The sequence below is a fragment of the Carcharodon carcharias genome, chromosome 16 (assembly GCF_017639515.1).
Source record: "Carcharodon carcharias isolate sCarCar2 chromosome 16, sCarCar2.pri, whole genome shotgun sequence".
Classification (NCBI taxonomy): domain Eukaryota; kingdom Metazoa; phylum Chordata; class Chondrichthyes; order Lamniformes; family Lamnidae; genus Carcharodon; species Carcharodon carcharias.
Genome location: NC_054482.1, coordinates 114,048,387 through 114,063,773, shown reverse-complemented (window position 1 = coordinate 114,063,773; position 15,387 = coordinate 114,048,387). Strand labels below are relative to the sequence as shown.

General features: G+C 42.6%; 1 protein-coding gene across 1 annotated transcript in view; it reads right to left on the bottom strand.

The window, feature by feature from the left end:
- LOC121288987 (vitellogenin-like) overlaps positions 1-15,387 on the bottom strand; it is a 114,724-nt gene that overhangs the window by 29,714 nt on the left and 69,623 nt on the right. Inside the window, exons 20-25 of the mRNA XM_041207848.1 lie at positions 15,205-15,328; positions 8,616-8,798; positions 6,466-6,685; positions 6,225-6,376; positions 4,329-4,571; positions 851-904 (exon numbers count right to left, since the gene is read on the bottom strand). Coding sequence (XP_041063782.1) covers positions 851-904; positions 4,329-4,571; positions 6,225-6,376; positions 6,466-6,685; positions 8,616-8,798; positions 15,205-15,328 — 976 coding nt within the window. The remainder of the gene's footprint in view (positions 1-850; positions 905-4,328; positions 4,572-6,224; positions 6,377-6,465; positions 6,686-8,615; positions 8,799-15,204; positions 15,329-15,387) is intronic.

The window sequence follows — 15,387 nt, the reverse complement described above, 5'->3', positions numbered from 1 at the left end:
GAGCTACCCAGTCCATGTCTTAATCTGGAACTTGGCTTTTTCCCAGCTGATTGTCTTCTGCTGCTCTGCTAGATTTACAAAGTGAAAAATGACAGATTCATGTTCTGAGGAACAGATAACGAAGCAGAGAACAACACTATCACATCTTTGAAAGTTATATTAATTAAATGGCATTTTGTTTGTGTTAAATATTTTAACAGCAACTACTAACATCCTGGGCGGAGAGGGCGGGGGGTGGTGGGGGGGTGGTCACCATTGACCAGAAACTGAACTGGACCCGCCATATAAATACTGTGGCTACAAGAGCAGACCAGAGACTAGGAATCATGCGGCGAGTAACTCACCTCCTGACTCCCCAAAGCCTGTCCACCATCTACAGGCACAAGTCAGGAGTGTGATGGAATACTCTCCACTGGATAAGTGCAGCTCAACAGCATTCAAGAAGCTCGACACCATAAAGCAGCCCGCTTGATTGGAATCCCATCTACAAATATGCACTCCACCATTGATGCACAGTAGCAGCAGTGTGTACCATCTACAAGATGCCCTGCAGCAACTCATCAAGGCTCCTTTGACAGCACCTTCCAAACCTGCAACCTGTACCAACTGGAAGGACAAAGGCAGCAGGTGCACAAACAGAGAAGGATAAATATTGTCCAGGGCACCAGGACTCGTCTTTGAAATAGTGGGCAAGAGATCTTTTATGTCTATCTAAGAAGGCAGATGGGGCCTCACTTTAGCATCACATCCGAACGAAAGTACTCAAGTGTCAGCTTAGATAGTGTTCTGGAATGGGAATACACAAGCAATAAAAGTAAATGTGAAATATCGTGGCAGATCATCATCTTACCTCACTGCTTTGAGTTGACTTGAATACAATTTCCATGAGGCCCTGGTTTATTCCCTGTGAAAATGCATTTTACAAAAAGTTAGCCATTCTGTTCTGCAGAGTCCACCCAAAGATGCTCACGTGGTATTCATCACCACTTTGTTAGATATATAATGGTGGTAAAAATGAAGCCTTCCTTCGGGACCAAGGCCTAGATTTTCATAACCCCGAGACAGCTGGGACAGGACTTCCATCTGTTACTCCGATAAAGCTATGATCCTGACCCGGTTTCCTGAGTTGGAGTTCTTTAACTATGGCTTGTCAGCGAAGTCCCCAAGACGGTATCAACAGCTGCCCGGAAGCAAGGGGGTGGAAATTAAAGAGCATTTTATTGTATTCTGCTCTCCGCTTGGAACTGGATCGAGCCCTTTGCCAGCAAGTATGTACTTGTGGCCCAGTGTAGAAATGGGAGAGGAGGCCATTACTGGGCCACGTTCCTCCCTCCAGAGACCTCAGGCAGTATTCGCCTCCATTATACCAGTGTCTACAAGAACCAGTCACCTACAGCTGGCAAAGGAAACAACGCCCCACTCTGCTGTTGAATTTTGAATGATGACAGTCCATGGGGAACACGGCTAGCCATTTAACCTTCCCGGTGGGGGTCTGAATGTGGAGTGGGGATGAGGAAAGTTAAGGTCGAGGTGGCAACAGGTTTCATGAACTTTCCTGCTATCTCTTTTACAAGTAGAGGGAAGAAAGTGTAACGCTGGTAATGTCCTTGGACTAGTAATCAAGAGGCCCAGGCTGATGACCTGGGGACGTGGGTTAAAATCCCAACATGGCAGCCAGTGGAATTAAAATTCAATCAATAAATTCTGGAATTAAAAGCTAGTCGGCACTGTTGCTAATTGTTGTGAAAAAGAATCTCGTGCACTAATGCCTTTTAGGGGAGGGAATCTGAGATTTCCTTACCTGGTCTGGCCTACATGTGACTCCAGACCCACAGCAACGTGGTTGACTCTTAACTGCCCTCTGAAATGACCTAGTAAGCCGCTTAGTTCAGGGGGCAATGAGGGATGGGCAACAAATGCTGACCTTGCCAGCGATGCCCGCGTCCCATGCATGAAAAATAAATTAAAATTTAAGCCACTGCCCAATAATGGGCAGAAATTCAGCCTAAGATGTCCAATCCTGAATAACCTGGTTCAAGAAGCCCATGTTATCTGAAATGTTAAAACAAGGTTTATTTATATGTCGCAACTAACAACACTTGACCAAATAATAGCGGTGACTTAATTTGCTGTTTCCCTCTGTCCCAGCTCTAACTAAAGACAGTCAGAACATCCTTCCGATGTAGTCGCAGCCTCTGGCCTGGAGCATAGCACCCCCACCCCAAATGCCAGCCTGAATTGCTAACTTAACCTAATAATTCCTACAATTTCAGGCATAGTAATAAGGAGCCATAAATTCCACAAAAGTGAATGTTAAACTGGATAAATGAATATGTCTGTTATGTGGCTGCCAACTCAAAATTCCAATTCATTGCCCAGCAACCTAAGCAATATATAAACTGCAAGGAAACTTCATCTTATTTTATCGCGTACAAACCTTCCAAAAAAAAAAGTTAAAGACATATTTACATACTGCTCTGTGGTATGGTGCAGATGGTTACACAAATGCATCGTTGAACTGGTGAAATTGCAGTAATCTTGCAGTTAGCAATGAGACCCATGAATACGGTAGAGGAATAGGATGACTGTGGCTGATCTCCCAATCTCTGCAGCCCTAGCTCATTTTGGCTGAGTCTGAAGAAGGGTCATACAGACTTGAAACGTTAACACTGTTTCTCTCTCCACAGATGCTGCCGGACCTGCTGAGTTTTACCAGCATTTTTTTGTATTTTTTTGCTGAGTCGATTTGTAGTTTTTTTTTATATTTGCTCATGGGATGTTGGAGTCGCTGGCTAGGCCAGTATTTATTGCCCATCCCTAATTGCCCCATTTAGAGGGCATTTAAGAGTCAAGCACATTGCTGTGGGCCAACCTGGAGTCATATGTAGGCCAGACCAGGTAAGGACAGCAGATTTCCCTCCCTAAAAGGACATTAGTGAACCAGATGGGTTTTTATGACAATGTATTGTCATTTGAATTCCAGATTTTTATCGAATTCAAATTCCATTATCTGCCATGCTGGGATTCACACTCAGGCCCCCAGAGCATTACCCTGGATATCTGGATTACCAGTCTAGTGACAATACCACAATGACACCGCCTCCATAATTGGGCATAGACTAGATGGCTGGATCATTCTTGGTCTTTACAGGCTGTCATACTGCTGCACAGCATGGTTAGGTATAGGACACGACTAGAATGTGTGCATTTGTCACCATGGACCTCCTGTCCTATGTAATTCTATGAGCATGTGCAATCACCCAGAATGGAATTTAAGATGATTAAATAGGAAAAAATTGCACCTGCATTGCTGGGGAGTATTAGCTAACTCGTGGATTAAACTCATAGAAGACATATGCTATCACACACACTGAACTTTACAACACAGTTATGTTGTAAAATACCCCCTTTAGCTTAAGGGGAAACAGAATGTTCTGAAAAGGGGGATGGAGTCATGATAAACGCAGCTACTGCTGTGGAGAAGCAGTGAAGAAGCGTTAACAACCAGGCAGGATGCTTGTGAGAGTTTGGTTTCTGTTCAAAATGAAGGGAACAGAACAGATGGGACTCTAGAATGATTAAGGAATAGGGAGTTGCCGAGGTGTGCCTCTGGATCCAGAAAACCTGAACGGAGCAGAATGACTGGAGAGGGGAAACTGGAAGTTTCAGCTTGCTCTAGTGGGAGGAAATAAGCTGGAGACCTGGTAGTGACTGTGGGATGGTTCCTGTAATGCTACATACATGCCAGAAGTACAATGCTCAGTGAAAGCATTTAGTAAGACACATTTCACTTGTGTTAGTTAATCAATGCAGAAGTATTTTACTCTTTAGTTTGCTGTATTAGTTGCCTGTTAAGTAATGTTTCATCTGGGTTGATTTTTGTTTGTTTGTTTGTTAGAGTAAAAGCCTTAAATATGAAATCTTATTCTTCAATTTTTTCTGGGTAAAAGTTATTGGTCACTACGGGATTGTAATGGGGATTGGCTGCAACTAAATCTCATTGTTTTGGCTTTATCCTATTGAGATAACCCAAAATGTTCTACAACCCACCAACCTCCCAGAAAGAAACTTTAAACCACATCCCAGTAGAAGGGGAGGTTAGGGCAGTAGCAGCTCAATAGCTGTAGGCAGGCAACTATCAAGATCAGAGACTAAAGCATTTAACCTTCCCCACCCCTTTACCCAATCAAACCCTGGAGATAAAGATGGAATAAGCTGCTTCAAACATTAAATATTACTACCCATGTCCCCCTACAATTGTTCAACCATTTCAAAATAGCGGTTCAAAACTGAAGCTTCTGAAAATCGATAAGTAAAAGAATCTGTACCTGTGTGCTGCCGGAGGACATGTATCTGCTGGAGCTGGAGCTGGAACGACGATTTGTGCCACTGCTTCGCTTTCTGGATGGACGACCCTGTCGATCTTGCTTCTGGTCAATGTTGTGGTGCCCCTTGAGTAATCGGTCATTCGACAACAAAGAGCTTCGAGATGTGGTCCTGCTTCCTGAGGAGCTTTTGGAAATTGAACTGGATGAGGAGCTTTTGGTCCAAGTCTGATTTTGGATTCCAGTCTGTAAACAAGTCTCTATTTTAGGAAATAGGACAGATGTGTGTGTGTGTGTGTGTGTGTGTGTGTCCCACTGCGGAGGTGAAAGCAGTAGAAATGAAGAACGTTTGAAGCACGTTCGAATTCCTTCTAGAGGTTTGACATATAGGCCCCACAATGGTAATTGTGTGAAACGTAAGATTAGCTTCATGTGATGAACTAAGACCTCACGTTGGATGCTTTCATAAAATATTTCCTCATTTGCTATTTCTTAATTTCAAAACTGGATCTTAGCTGAACAAAGATCCTCAAAATGGCTGAACCTATGTTTGTCTGTGACCCCAGAACAAAATAAGCCACTTGGACATTGTTATCTCTGAGGAGCAAATAATGATCAACTGGTGGACTGCACAGCCGAACTTCGAAGAGAGCTATGCAAAGGCCATCATCATTTGATAACTGAGGCATGCCAACATGAGACAGAGGGTGTCCTAAAACAAAAGGCCCCTCAAACCTTCCTTTCAGCTCATAATAGCTGGAATGTTTAGCATTCTTTGGGACCCAGCTGATTTCCAGACAATGAATACATATCCTTTATTCAAGATCTGGTTGATGGGTAGGGGCCATGTGACCTAGGCCTCTGGTTTTCTGAACAAGTTAATATTGTCTCATTCTGCCTTTTAACATCTGACTATAAGCCACAAAGAAAGGAGCTCTGCCCAGGTTGAACACCTGGACCCATCTACACTGCTTTTATTGGAAGTTCTGTGCCATTGCCTCTAAGACTGATTCATCTCTGCATGCCTATCTCATCTTGTGAAGGAAACACCATCAGAAAAGTGAATTATACAGCATCAGTTTTCAACCTGCTGACCTACTTGAAGGAATATCTCATTGAACTTTGATTCTGGACTCTAAAACCCACATGTGCCAATATTTATGTTCACTGTGCTCCCTGTGCAAAAATCCTTCTTTCCTCTATCATTCTCTTTACTGTCAGAATGTCGAGACAATGTTGCAAACCATCCTCCCCCGTTTTGAGTGTGTGAAAATAAACTAACCCTTTGAGTTCATCCTATCTTGAGTTTGCTGTGGGGTTATTAATTAAAAATTGAATCACACAAAAACCAGGGGTTTGGTGAATACAACACTGCTTATAAAGAGGGAAACAAATCAAAAATATCTTTCTGTTTATGGACAGGTGATGAGAGGGGAAATTAGTGCTTAAATTAACCCCTTTCCTGTCCGTAACATGCATTTCTCTAATCTGACATTGAATTAGATTCAAATTGCTGTCAATTACCTTCAGATCATCATTCTATAGGAAGTCCACATTGGTGTGGTGGAAATGTACCAATTGTCCTCTACCCCACCACCCATTCCCCTTTAATACCAAGACTCTGCCCTAATACTGTGATCCAGAAAGGGAAGAACAGTCCATGTTCTTGAACCTGCACCTTTTTCACAATCCACCAAGGACATTTTAAAGATACAACAAGGACATCACTTGTTCTCCTTTCTTATTTTCACATCAGATATGTACACAGATATTTCATTGTCTGTAAAGCACTTTGGGTCATCCTGAGATCACGAAAGGCACCATAGAAATGAATATTTTTTGCTTAAACCAGAATGGTTATCTGAAGATTCACTAAATGTGTTGATGACGATATGGTACCTGTGAGCGATGTTCCTTGAACAGGACTGTCTGCCGATGGATTCTCTCAGGTAGTGGTTCCTCTTCCTCCAGACTCCGTATAATTTTGGAACCTGCTTTGGGTCCTGCCTGTACTTCAAGCAGCAGCCTTTCAGTGTGTGCGCCTGACTGGGCTGGAAAACAAAAGCAAGGTTTTGTTATCAGTTGCGTGTTGTGTGCAATGATGATCACAAAGTGGCGAAAGCATTTTCCATGTCTTTACCTGGCCTGATTAAAAGTTTGGCAGTGTGCACTCCCATCAGCCTGTGCAGTGGACCATGGCGAATAAAAACTGCACTTGCCATCTTTGCATCCAGACACACGTCAAAGCCAAATGTGGTCACCCTTAAACAAGTGTTAGTCACTGAGGGCCTTGGTGGTGGTCGCTCTACTTCATCATAACATTCAAATTCATCCATTACTATTCCTGAACAAAGATCTGGCTGTAGATAAGGAAGCAAAAAAAAATTCACTGGTGAGGGTAGCATGAGATTATTTTGCCTTGTGATTTTATATCACAATTGTTCAGGCACCTGCAAGTAAAAGCTTATAATTATAATAGAGCCTACCATTCCAAAGTACTTCATTGGCTGTGAAATGCATTTGGTAATTCCTGAATGTTATGATGCAGCAGATGGTGTGCCAGGTGGGTCAAATCCTCGAGGGAAACTTGATCGCGCTATCACAATGGTTTTGCAATTTGTATTTATTTCAAGCTGTGTGCACTGAATTCAGAAGTAATAAGTCCCCTAAGACTTTTAGAGATTTTTAAAAAAAACTAAATTAAAATATTTGTTAATAAAAGAAAAGATTTCAAGCACATACATAGGACTACAGATTACTACTATAAAAACTCAGAATTAACCTGACTTCCAGTTACAGCCCCTTTAAGGCAATGTTCCAAACATAGATTTTAGATTTTAAACAGAACCAGCAAATTAACACAATACCCTGGACAGTGGAATTCAAAATGTCTTTTTCCAGCTTCGGTTTCAGTAGTCCCAGAGTTCTGCACAAATACTCCAGGCTTCATTAAGGCTATTTCACACACTTAGACAGCAGACTTCTGCATAAATAGTAGACAAGTAGACAGCAGACTTCTGCATAAATAGTAGACAAGTAGACAGCAGACTTCTGCGTAAATAGTAGACAAGTAGACAGCAGACTTCTGCGTAAATAGTAGACAAGTAGACAGCAGACTTCTGCATAAATATTGGAGGCTTCATTAAGGCTTTTTCACACACTTCTGTTAGATCTCACTATGTCTTCTCCTGACACACAGCCTCATTCTCCTTTATCTATGTTTCTTTCTTTTTTAATATGTAAATTCTATTGTTTTATATGTCTTTGAAACTGTGTCCTCCTCACAATATAAAAACTTTCATGTTGCTACCATTTATTGTCAATAACCTTTGCAAAAAATAAACACATTCCTTAACCTTGCTTATATGGCTATTTGTAAACAGACTGAGATCCCTTTGAAATCCAAATCTCTCTTCATCTATCTAAAAATGGAAATTCCCTTCACACTTTACATGCTAAGACAACATCCATGTCCAGCCATTAGCATATCAAGCACCTAGCTTATTTTGATGAGTCAAAGCTTGCAGTCTACTTGACTCCAAATGTAATTACATCACACACAGACAGGTACAACTATACTTACCCCCATAAACCTACTTTACAATAAACCAGAAAAATAATATGAAAAGTATTATACCATCATGACATGAGGCAAAGGTGGTTGTAGAACTGCAATTGCCTATTTTTATACATCCACTAATGTAAGAACAATAGGAATTGGCCATTCAGCCCCTTGAACCTGCTGCAGCGCTCTCAGATCACGGCTGATCTGGATTTCTGCTCTAATTGCGTCAGCATCACCAACTAATATCCGTATTCCGCTAACGTTTATATGGGTATCACAAGCTAAACGAGCTGCTGAAATGGTAGTCCTAATGATGAAAACTTTTAAAGATGGGTCTTGAAGGTTTCACGTGACGGGGCTGTGACTATTTCCTGTGGCATCTTGTTCCATTGAGGGAGTGTCCTTGGGAAGAAAGATTGTTGATACACTGTCTTGGAAACGAGTGTCCTTTGCAGTTTGTGTGGATGTGCTACCTCGTGTTTTGTCATTGCCGGAGGGCAGCAGGTACTCTTAGTGTCAATTCCCACCAGCCCATTCCATATTTTATTGAACACAGTCAGTCTATTTTTCTCCCTCTTTTGCTGTAGTGATTCCCATTCCAAATCTTTAATCCAGGAAGTGACACTGGTGTATTTCCCATACGGACTCATGCAGAATAGTGTCTTTGGATCACTTCAATCTTATTTATATCACTCTCCATATAAGGATCTCACACACATACTTACATTTTCCAGGATTGGACAGACAAGTGTTTGGGAAGCTATAGCTCTGATATTTTTGTTGTAATACCAAAGATTCCTGCTCAGAAATCCAAGTACCCTGTTTGATTTGGATGGTACCTGCTGAAAGTGGAATCCTCGTTGAAGATTACTTTTAAAATGGAGGCCCAGGTATGGTTGTGTATCTACCTGTTGAAGAATTTGATTATAGAACTTAAAGCTGCTATCCGTTAGTGGGACCTTTTTGTGGGTGATATACATGATACAGCATTTTTTGGCATTGAATGCCATCTCCCCTTGGTCCTGCCATTTTTGCAATTGCAGAAGATCATCCTACAGTTAATTGATATGATCTTGAGTTTTCCCTGATATGTAAACTACACAGTCGTCTGCAAATATCTGCAGCCTGTTTTTTAACTCCATGTCCCTTAGAGATGAAGAGATACTCTAGTCATGTGCATATGTATGTAGGGTTAGGATTTGGTTTAATTGCACAGTTATACATGGTATCTGGATTTGTACTGGAGGTAAACATAATGAAAATGTTTGAAGTTGTTCATGCTCTAGTTGCTTTAAAGTTTAATATGTCAGGACACAATCCAGCTGGCAGCTTAGTGTTTAGCTTCTGCTGAGTTTCAGGATGTTTGATTCACGCCTGCTCACTTATTTTTGTTGCCACATTGTGAATCCAGGGGCTGGATTTTATGGTCCCCCACCAGCACGTTTGGAGGTGGGTGAGGGGGGTTTGTAAAGTGCAGCGTGTGGCCTTCCTGCGGCTTCCTGCCCACATTTTACGGGGCGGGGAAGGAGCCGGGAAATCTGCCTGCCCTGGACCCTATGGAGCCCTGTAGTGGCCATTTAATGGCCATTTAAGTGCCTCATTCTGCCCCCTGCTGCTATTTTAGCCAAGGCAGGGGAGGCCACACCAGGTGGGTGACCTGGTAGCTTTTACTGCGTGGGATGGTGTCGGGGGGTAAGCTCCTTTGGGGGTCACCTGCGCCCATTGGAAGCAGCTCCAACCTCCCCCTCATTCCCCCTTAACCTTTTTCCCTTGGCTCTCAAACCTGCACCACCCCCTCACTCCCCTTACTGGACTCTGCCAGCCAGATCCCGCCAATACCCCGGACTTACTTTGACATCCAGCTCCATAGCCTCCTATTCTTTGGCATCTGCCTGTAGTCCCACCTGTGGCCACCGCCCGAATCTGGTGTTGCTGGGACTGCAGAGCCAATCGGATTGGCTGACAGCTCTTGAAGGCTGGACTTCCTCCCCAGATGGGGGCAGAAACCTTGACCTGGGGCATTTAACGCTGCTTCTGGTATCAAGTGGCCGCGGGGAATTTTTGGTGGGTTGGTTCCCTCCCGACTTTTTAATCAGGGGGAGTGGGGAATATACCGTGCTGTAAAATCCAGCCCAAGTTAACAAGGTAGTCTCAAGACAGAAACTGGGACAACAGGCCACGACGGTAAACATAAGAACATAAGAACTAGGCCATTCGGCCCCTCAAGCATGCTCTACCATTCAATAAGATCATGGCTGATCTGCCCCAGGCCTCAACTCCTCTTTCATGCCAGCTCCTCACAGCCCTCAACTCCCTGATATTTCAAAAACCTATCTACCTCCTCTTTAAATACTTTCAGTGATCTAGCGTCCACATCTCTCTGGGGTAGAGAATTCCAGATATTCATTACCCTCTGAGAGAAGAAATTCCTTCGCATCTCAGTTTTAAATGAATGTCCCCTTATTCTGTAACTATGTTCCCTAGTTTGAGATTCCCCCACTAATGGAAACATCTTCTCAACATCTACCCTGTCAAGCCTCTTCAGAATCCTGTACATTTCAAAAGATCACCCCTCATTCTTCTAAACTCTAATGCATAAAGGCCTAACCTGTTTAGCCGTTCTTGATAAGTCAACCCCATCATCCCTGGAATCAGCCTAGTGAATCTCTTTTGAACTGCCTCCAATGTCAATATATTCTTATTAAATACGGGAACCAAAACTGTAGACAGTACTCCAGGTGCAGCCTCACCAACACCCTGTACAGTTGTGACAAGACTTCCCTATTTTTAAACTCCAATCCCCTAGCAATACAAGCCAAAATTCCATTTGCTTTCTTAATTACTTGCTGTACCTGCATGCTAACTTTTTGTGTTTCATGCACAAGGACATCCAGATCCCTCTGTACTGCACTTTTTTGGAGTCTCTCTCCATTTAAATAATAGTCTGCCTTTTGATTCTTCCTACCAAAGTGCATGACCTCACACTTTCCTACATTAAACTCCATCTGCCAGGTTTTTGCCCACTCAATCAACCTGTCTATATCCCCTTGCAGATTCCCTGTGTCCTCATCACAACATACCTTCCCACCTATTTTTGTATCATCAGCAAATTTGGATACATTCAACTCTGCCCCCTCCTCCAAGTCATTAATATAGATGGTAAATAATTGAGGCCCTAAGACTGATCCTTGTGGCACTCTACTAGTTACGTCTTTCCAACCTGAAAAAAGACCCATTAATCCTGTGTCTTCTGTGTGTTAACCAATCCTCAACCCATGCTAATACATTACCCCCAATACTGTGAGCTCCTATCTTATGCAATAACCTTTTATGTGGCACCTTATTGTATGCCTTCTGGAAATCCAAATACACTACATCTACCGGTTCCCCTTTATCAACTCTGCTTGTTATTTTCTCAAAAAACTCTAGCAAATTTGTCAAACATGATTTCCCTTTCACAAAACCATGTTGACTCTGTTTGATTGTGTTAAGCTTTTCTAAATGTCCTGCTATTTCTTCCTTAATAATGGACCCTAGAATTTTCCCAACAACAGATGTTAGGCTGACTGGCCTATAGTTTCCTGCTTTTGGTCTCCCTCCCTTATTGAACAGGGGTAAAATTAGTGGTTTTCCAATCAGCTGGGACCCTCCCGGAATACAATGAATTCTGGAATATTTCGACCAATGCCTCCACTATCTCTGTAGCCACTTCCTTTAAAGCCCTTGGATGCAGGCCATCAGGCCCTGGTGACTTGTCTGCCTTTAGTCCCATTAGTTTGTCAAATACTTTGTCCCTCATGATAGAGACTATTACAAGATCTTTCCTCCCATTAGCTCCTTGCTTATCTGATATCTTTGGGATATTTATAATGTCCTCCACCGTGAAGACTGATACAATATATTAGTTTAAATTATCTGTCATTTCCCTGTTCCCAATTATCAATTCTCCAGTCGTAACCTCCAAGGGTCCCACGCTCACTTTAGCTACTCTCTTTCTTTTCATACACCCATAGAAGCTCTTGCTGTTTGTTTTTATATTTCTTGCCAGTTTGCTTTCGGAATCAATTTTCTCCTTCTTTATTAGCTTTTTAGTAATTCGCTGCTGGTTCCTAAAAAATTCCCAATCCTCCAGCCTACCACTAGTTTTCACTACTTTGTATGCCTTTGTTTTTGATTGGATACTCTCCTTGACTACCTTTGTTAACCACAGGTGGTTCATCCTTCTCACTGAGTCCTTTTTTTTGACCAGGAGAAATTTTTGCTGTGTTATGAAATTTCTGCTTAAATGTCTGCCACTGCTCAGCCACTGACTTTCTACTTAGTCTATTTTCCCAGCCCACTTTAGACAACTCTTTCTTCATACCTCTGTAATTGCCCTTATTTAGGTTGAGGACACTGGTTTGAGTCCCGAGTTGTTCACCCTCAAATTGAATTTGGAATTCTACCATGTTATGATCGCTACACCCTAGAGGATCCTTAACTACGATATCTCTTGTTAATCCCACCCCACTGCACATTACTAGATCTAAAATATACTGTTCCCGGGTAGGTTCTGCAATGTATTGCTCTTGGAAACAATCCCTGATGCACTCTACAAATTTGTCTTCCATGTTGCCCCAGCCAGTCTGATTTGTCCTGGATTAAAATCACCCATGACAATTGTAGCATCCTTCTTACACGCCTCCATTATTTTCCAATTTATACTTTGTCCTACAGTGAGGCAACTCTTTGGGGGCCTAAAGATGACTCCCACCTGTGACTTCTTCCCCTTGCTATTCCTTATTTCCAAACTGATTCCACACCACAATCTTTTGCACCTATGTCACTACTCACCACAACACTGATACCTCCCTTTGTTAACAAAGCTACCCCACTTCCTTTTCCTTTTTGCCTATTTTTACGGAACATCAAATCCCCTTGAATATTGAGTTCCCAGTCTTGGTCACCCTGCAACCATATCTCTGTAATAGCTATCAAGTCATATTCATTTATTTCTACTTGTGCCATCAACTTATCTATCTTGTTACAAATGCTGTGTGCATAAAAAGCCTTAAGCTTTGACTTTTTATCATTATTGCTCATTCTGGTTCTGATTTCTGCTGCACACTACTGATTATATTTTCTGCCCCATCCTGTCACGCTTTGATTATTGTTCACCTCTTCACTACCCTGCACCTCTGCTCTCTCGTTTCTTTTTGATTTATTTAAACTTCCCCTCAATTGAACCCTCCCCTTCACTACCATCCATTCTTAATTAGCACATTCGTTTAGATAATATCACCAACTTCAACACCTCTGTGTTCTTTTGTTCTTTTGTCTGTGACATCTTTTGATGATCTGCTCCTATCACTGCTTGCTTGTCCCTACAACCACACCACCCCCTCCACTTCTCCCCCCCACCCCCACCTTAAACCAGCTTATATTTCACCCCTCTCCTTGGATTCACCTAGTTCTGTTGAAGGGTCATGAGGACTCGAAACATCAACCCTTTTCTTCTCTGCTGATGCTGCCAGACCTACTGAGTTTTTCCAGGTAATTCTGTTTTTGTTTTCCTCCCCTTCACTAATTAGTTTAAAGAACTATCTACAACCCTAGTTATACGATTTGCCAGGACACTGGTCCCAGCATGGTTTAAATGAAGCTCATCCCATCGGAACAGCTCTCTCCTTCACCAGTACTGGTGCTAGTGTCCCATGAATCAGAACCCATTTCTCCCACACCAATCTTTGAGCCACACACTTACCTCTAATTTTATTTACCCATTATCAATCCGGAGATTATTACCTTTGTGGTTCTTTTTTTAAATTTAGCCCCGAGCTGTTTGTAATTCCTTGACAGAACCTCTTTCCTAGTCCTACATATGTCATTGGCACCTACGTGGACCACGACAACTGGATTCTTCCCCTCCCACTCCAAGTTCCTTTCCAGCCCAGAAGAGATGCTCTTAACCTTGGCACCAGGTGTGCAATACAACTCCATTCCCCTAACTATGCTATCCCCTATTACTACTACTTGAATGACGCTCTGTACCACGGTGCTGTGGTCAGTTCACTTATCCTCCCTGCAGTCTGTGCCCTCGTCCACACTGGGAGAAAGAAGCTCGTACCTATTGGCAGGAACACTGGCTGAGGCTCCTCCAAAGCTAAATTTTGGATCCCCATCACTCACGGTCACACCCTCCTGTCCCTGACCATGGTCCAAATTTGATGTAATTAATCTAAGGGGTGTGACTGTCTCCTGAAACACAGTGTCCAGATAACTCTCCCCATCTCTGATGTGCTGCAGTGTCTGCAGCTCGGACTCCAGCTCATCAACTCTGAGCCAAAGTTCCTCAAGCAGCCAACACTTGCTGCAGATGTGGTCACCGTTAATTGCACCGGTGTTCACCGGCTCCCACATACTGCAGCTGCAACACATCACCTGACCAGCCACCTCTACTCTATTTAATTAATAATTTGGATGTTAAATATTTTAGAAGTGAATTTCTTAACTGCACTCTTCTGATGTAATAATGCCTTCTAATTTAAACTACTTGGCCAATCAAAAGAGACCCAGAAGAGATACCCACCAATCACCTACCTGTTTCCCTTTGATGTCACAGTTCAGCTCTGACAGGTAGAAACAGGTCCTCCTCTCACAATCTCATCTAGGTGCTGCTGACTGCCTGTGCCAGTGTCCTCCTCTCACACTCTCCTCTAGGTGCTGCTGACTGCCTGTCCCAGGGTCCTCCTCTCACACTCTCCTCTAGGTGGTGCTGACTGTCTGTCCCAGGGTCCTCCTCTTGCACTCTCCTCTGGCGTTTACATCTGGTGTTGGAGACTCCCATTTTGGGGGGGTGTGGTTCACAATAACATTTGTCATGCCATAATGAATCAGCAATGGCAACATGCATGACTAGGAATCTTTATAGAACTTGAGCTTTTCTTAACAATTTGTTGAGTTTGGGTTGAATTGAAAGGATCAAATACATTTATCTGTCTATCCCAAGGAAAATAGGATAATTGTGTTTATATCTCTGTGTCTACTGCAGGAAGACGTTGCACGTGTCTGAGCCTGGCCAAACACAAGTAATCGATTATGTTGCAACCATATTTATTTTGTCAGATTCAAATTGTCTTCTAATCCTCTTACCTAATGGAAATTTAATGTTCTCAGGCTAGAAAGCTCCAATGTCCTTCAGCATCCAAAGCCTTTTGGCAGGAAAGGGTTCCAGATATCTACTAACCTTTGTGTGACAATGCAGAGCAGAAGCTGACAGCAATAGACTCTACTGCTAAGGTTTAGTTCGTGTTATTTAATATAAAACAAACTTACGTATCTCCCAGAAGGCTTGAATTTTTGATTTGTAATGCTTGGCTCTTTTGCTTCAGGTACAATCGGCGTCAATCTTGCTGCAGACAGGTTCTCAATATTTCTTGAAATAGCGAATACCTCTGATCTGTAGGTCAAACATTGCATTCGTCATCAACAACAGAATCATAAGGTGATCAGGAACAG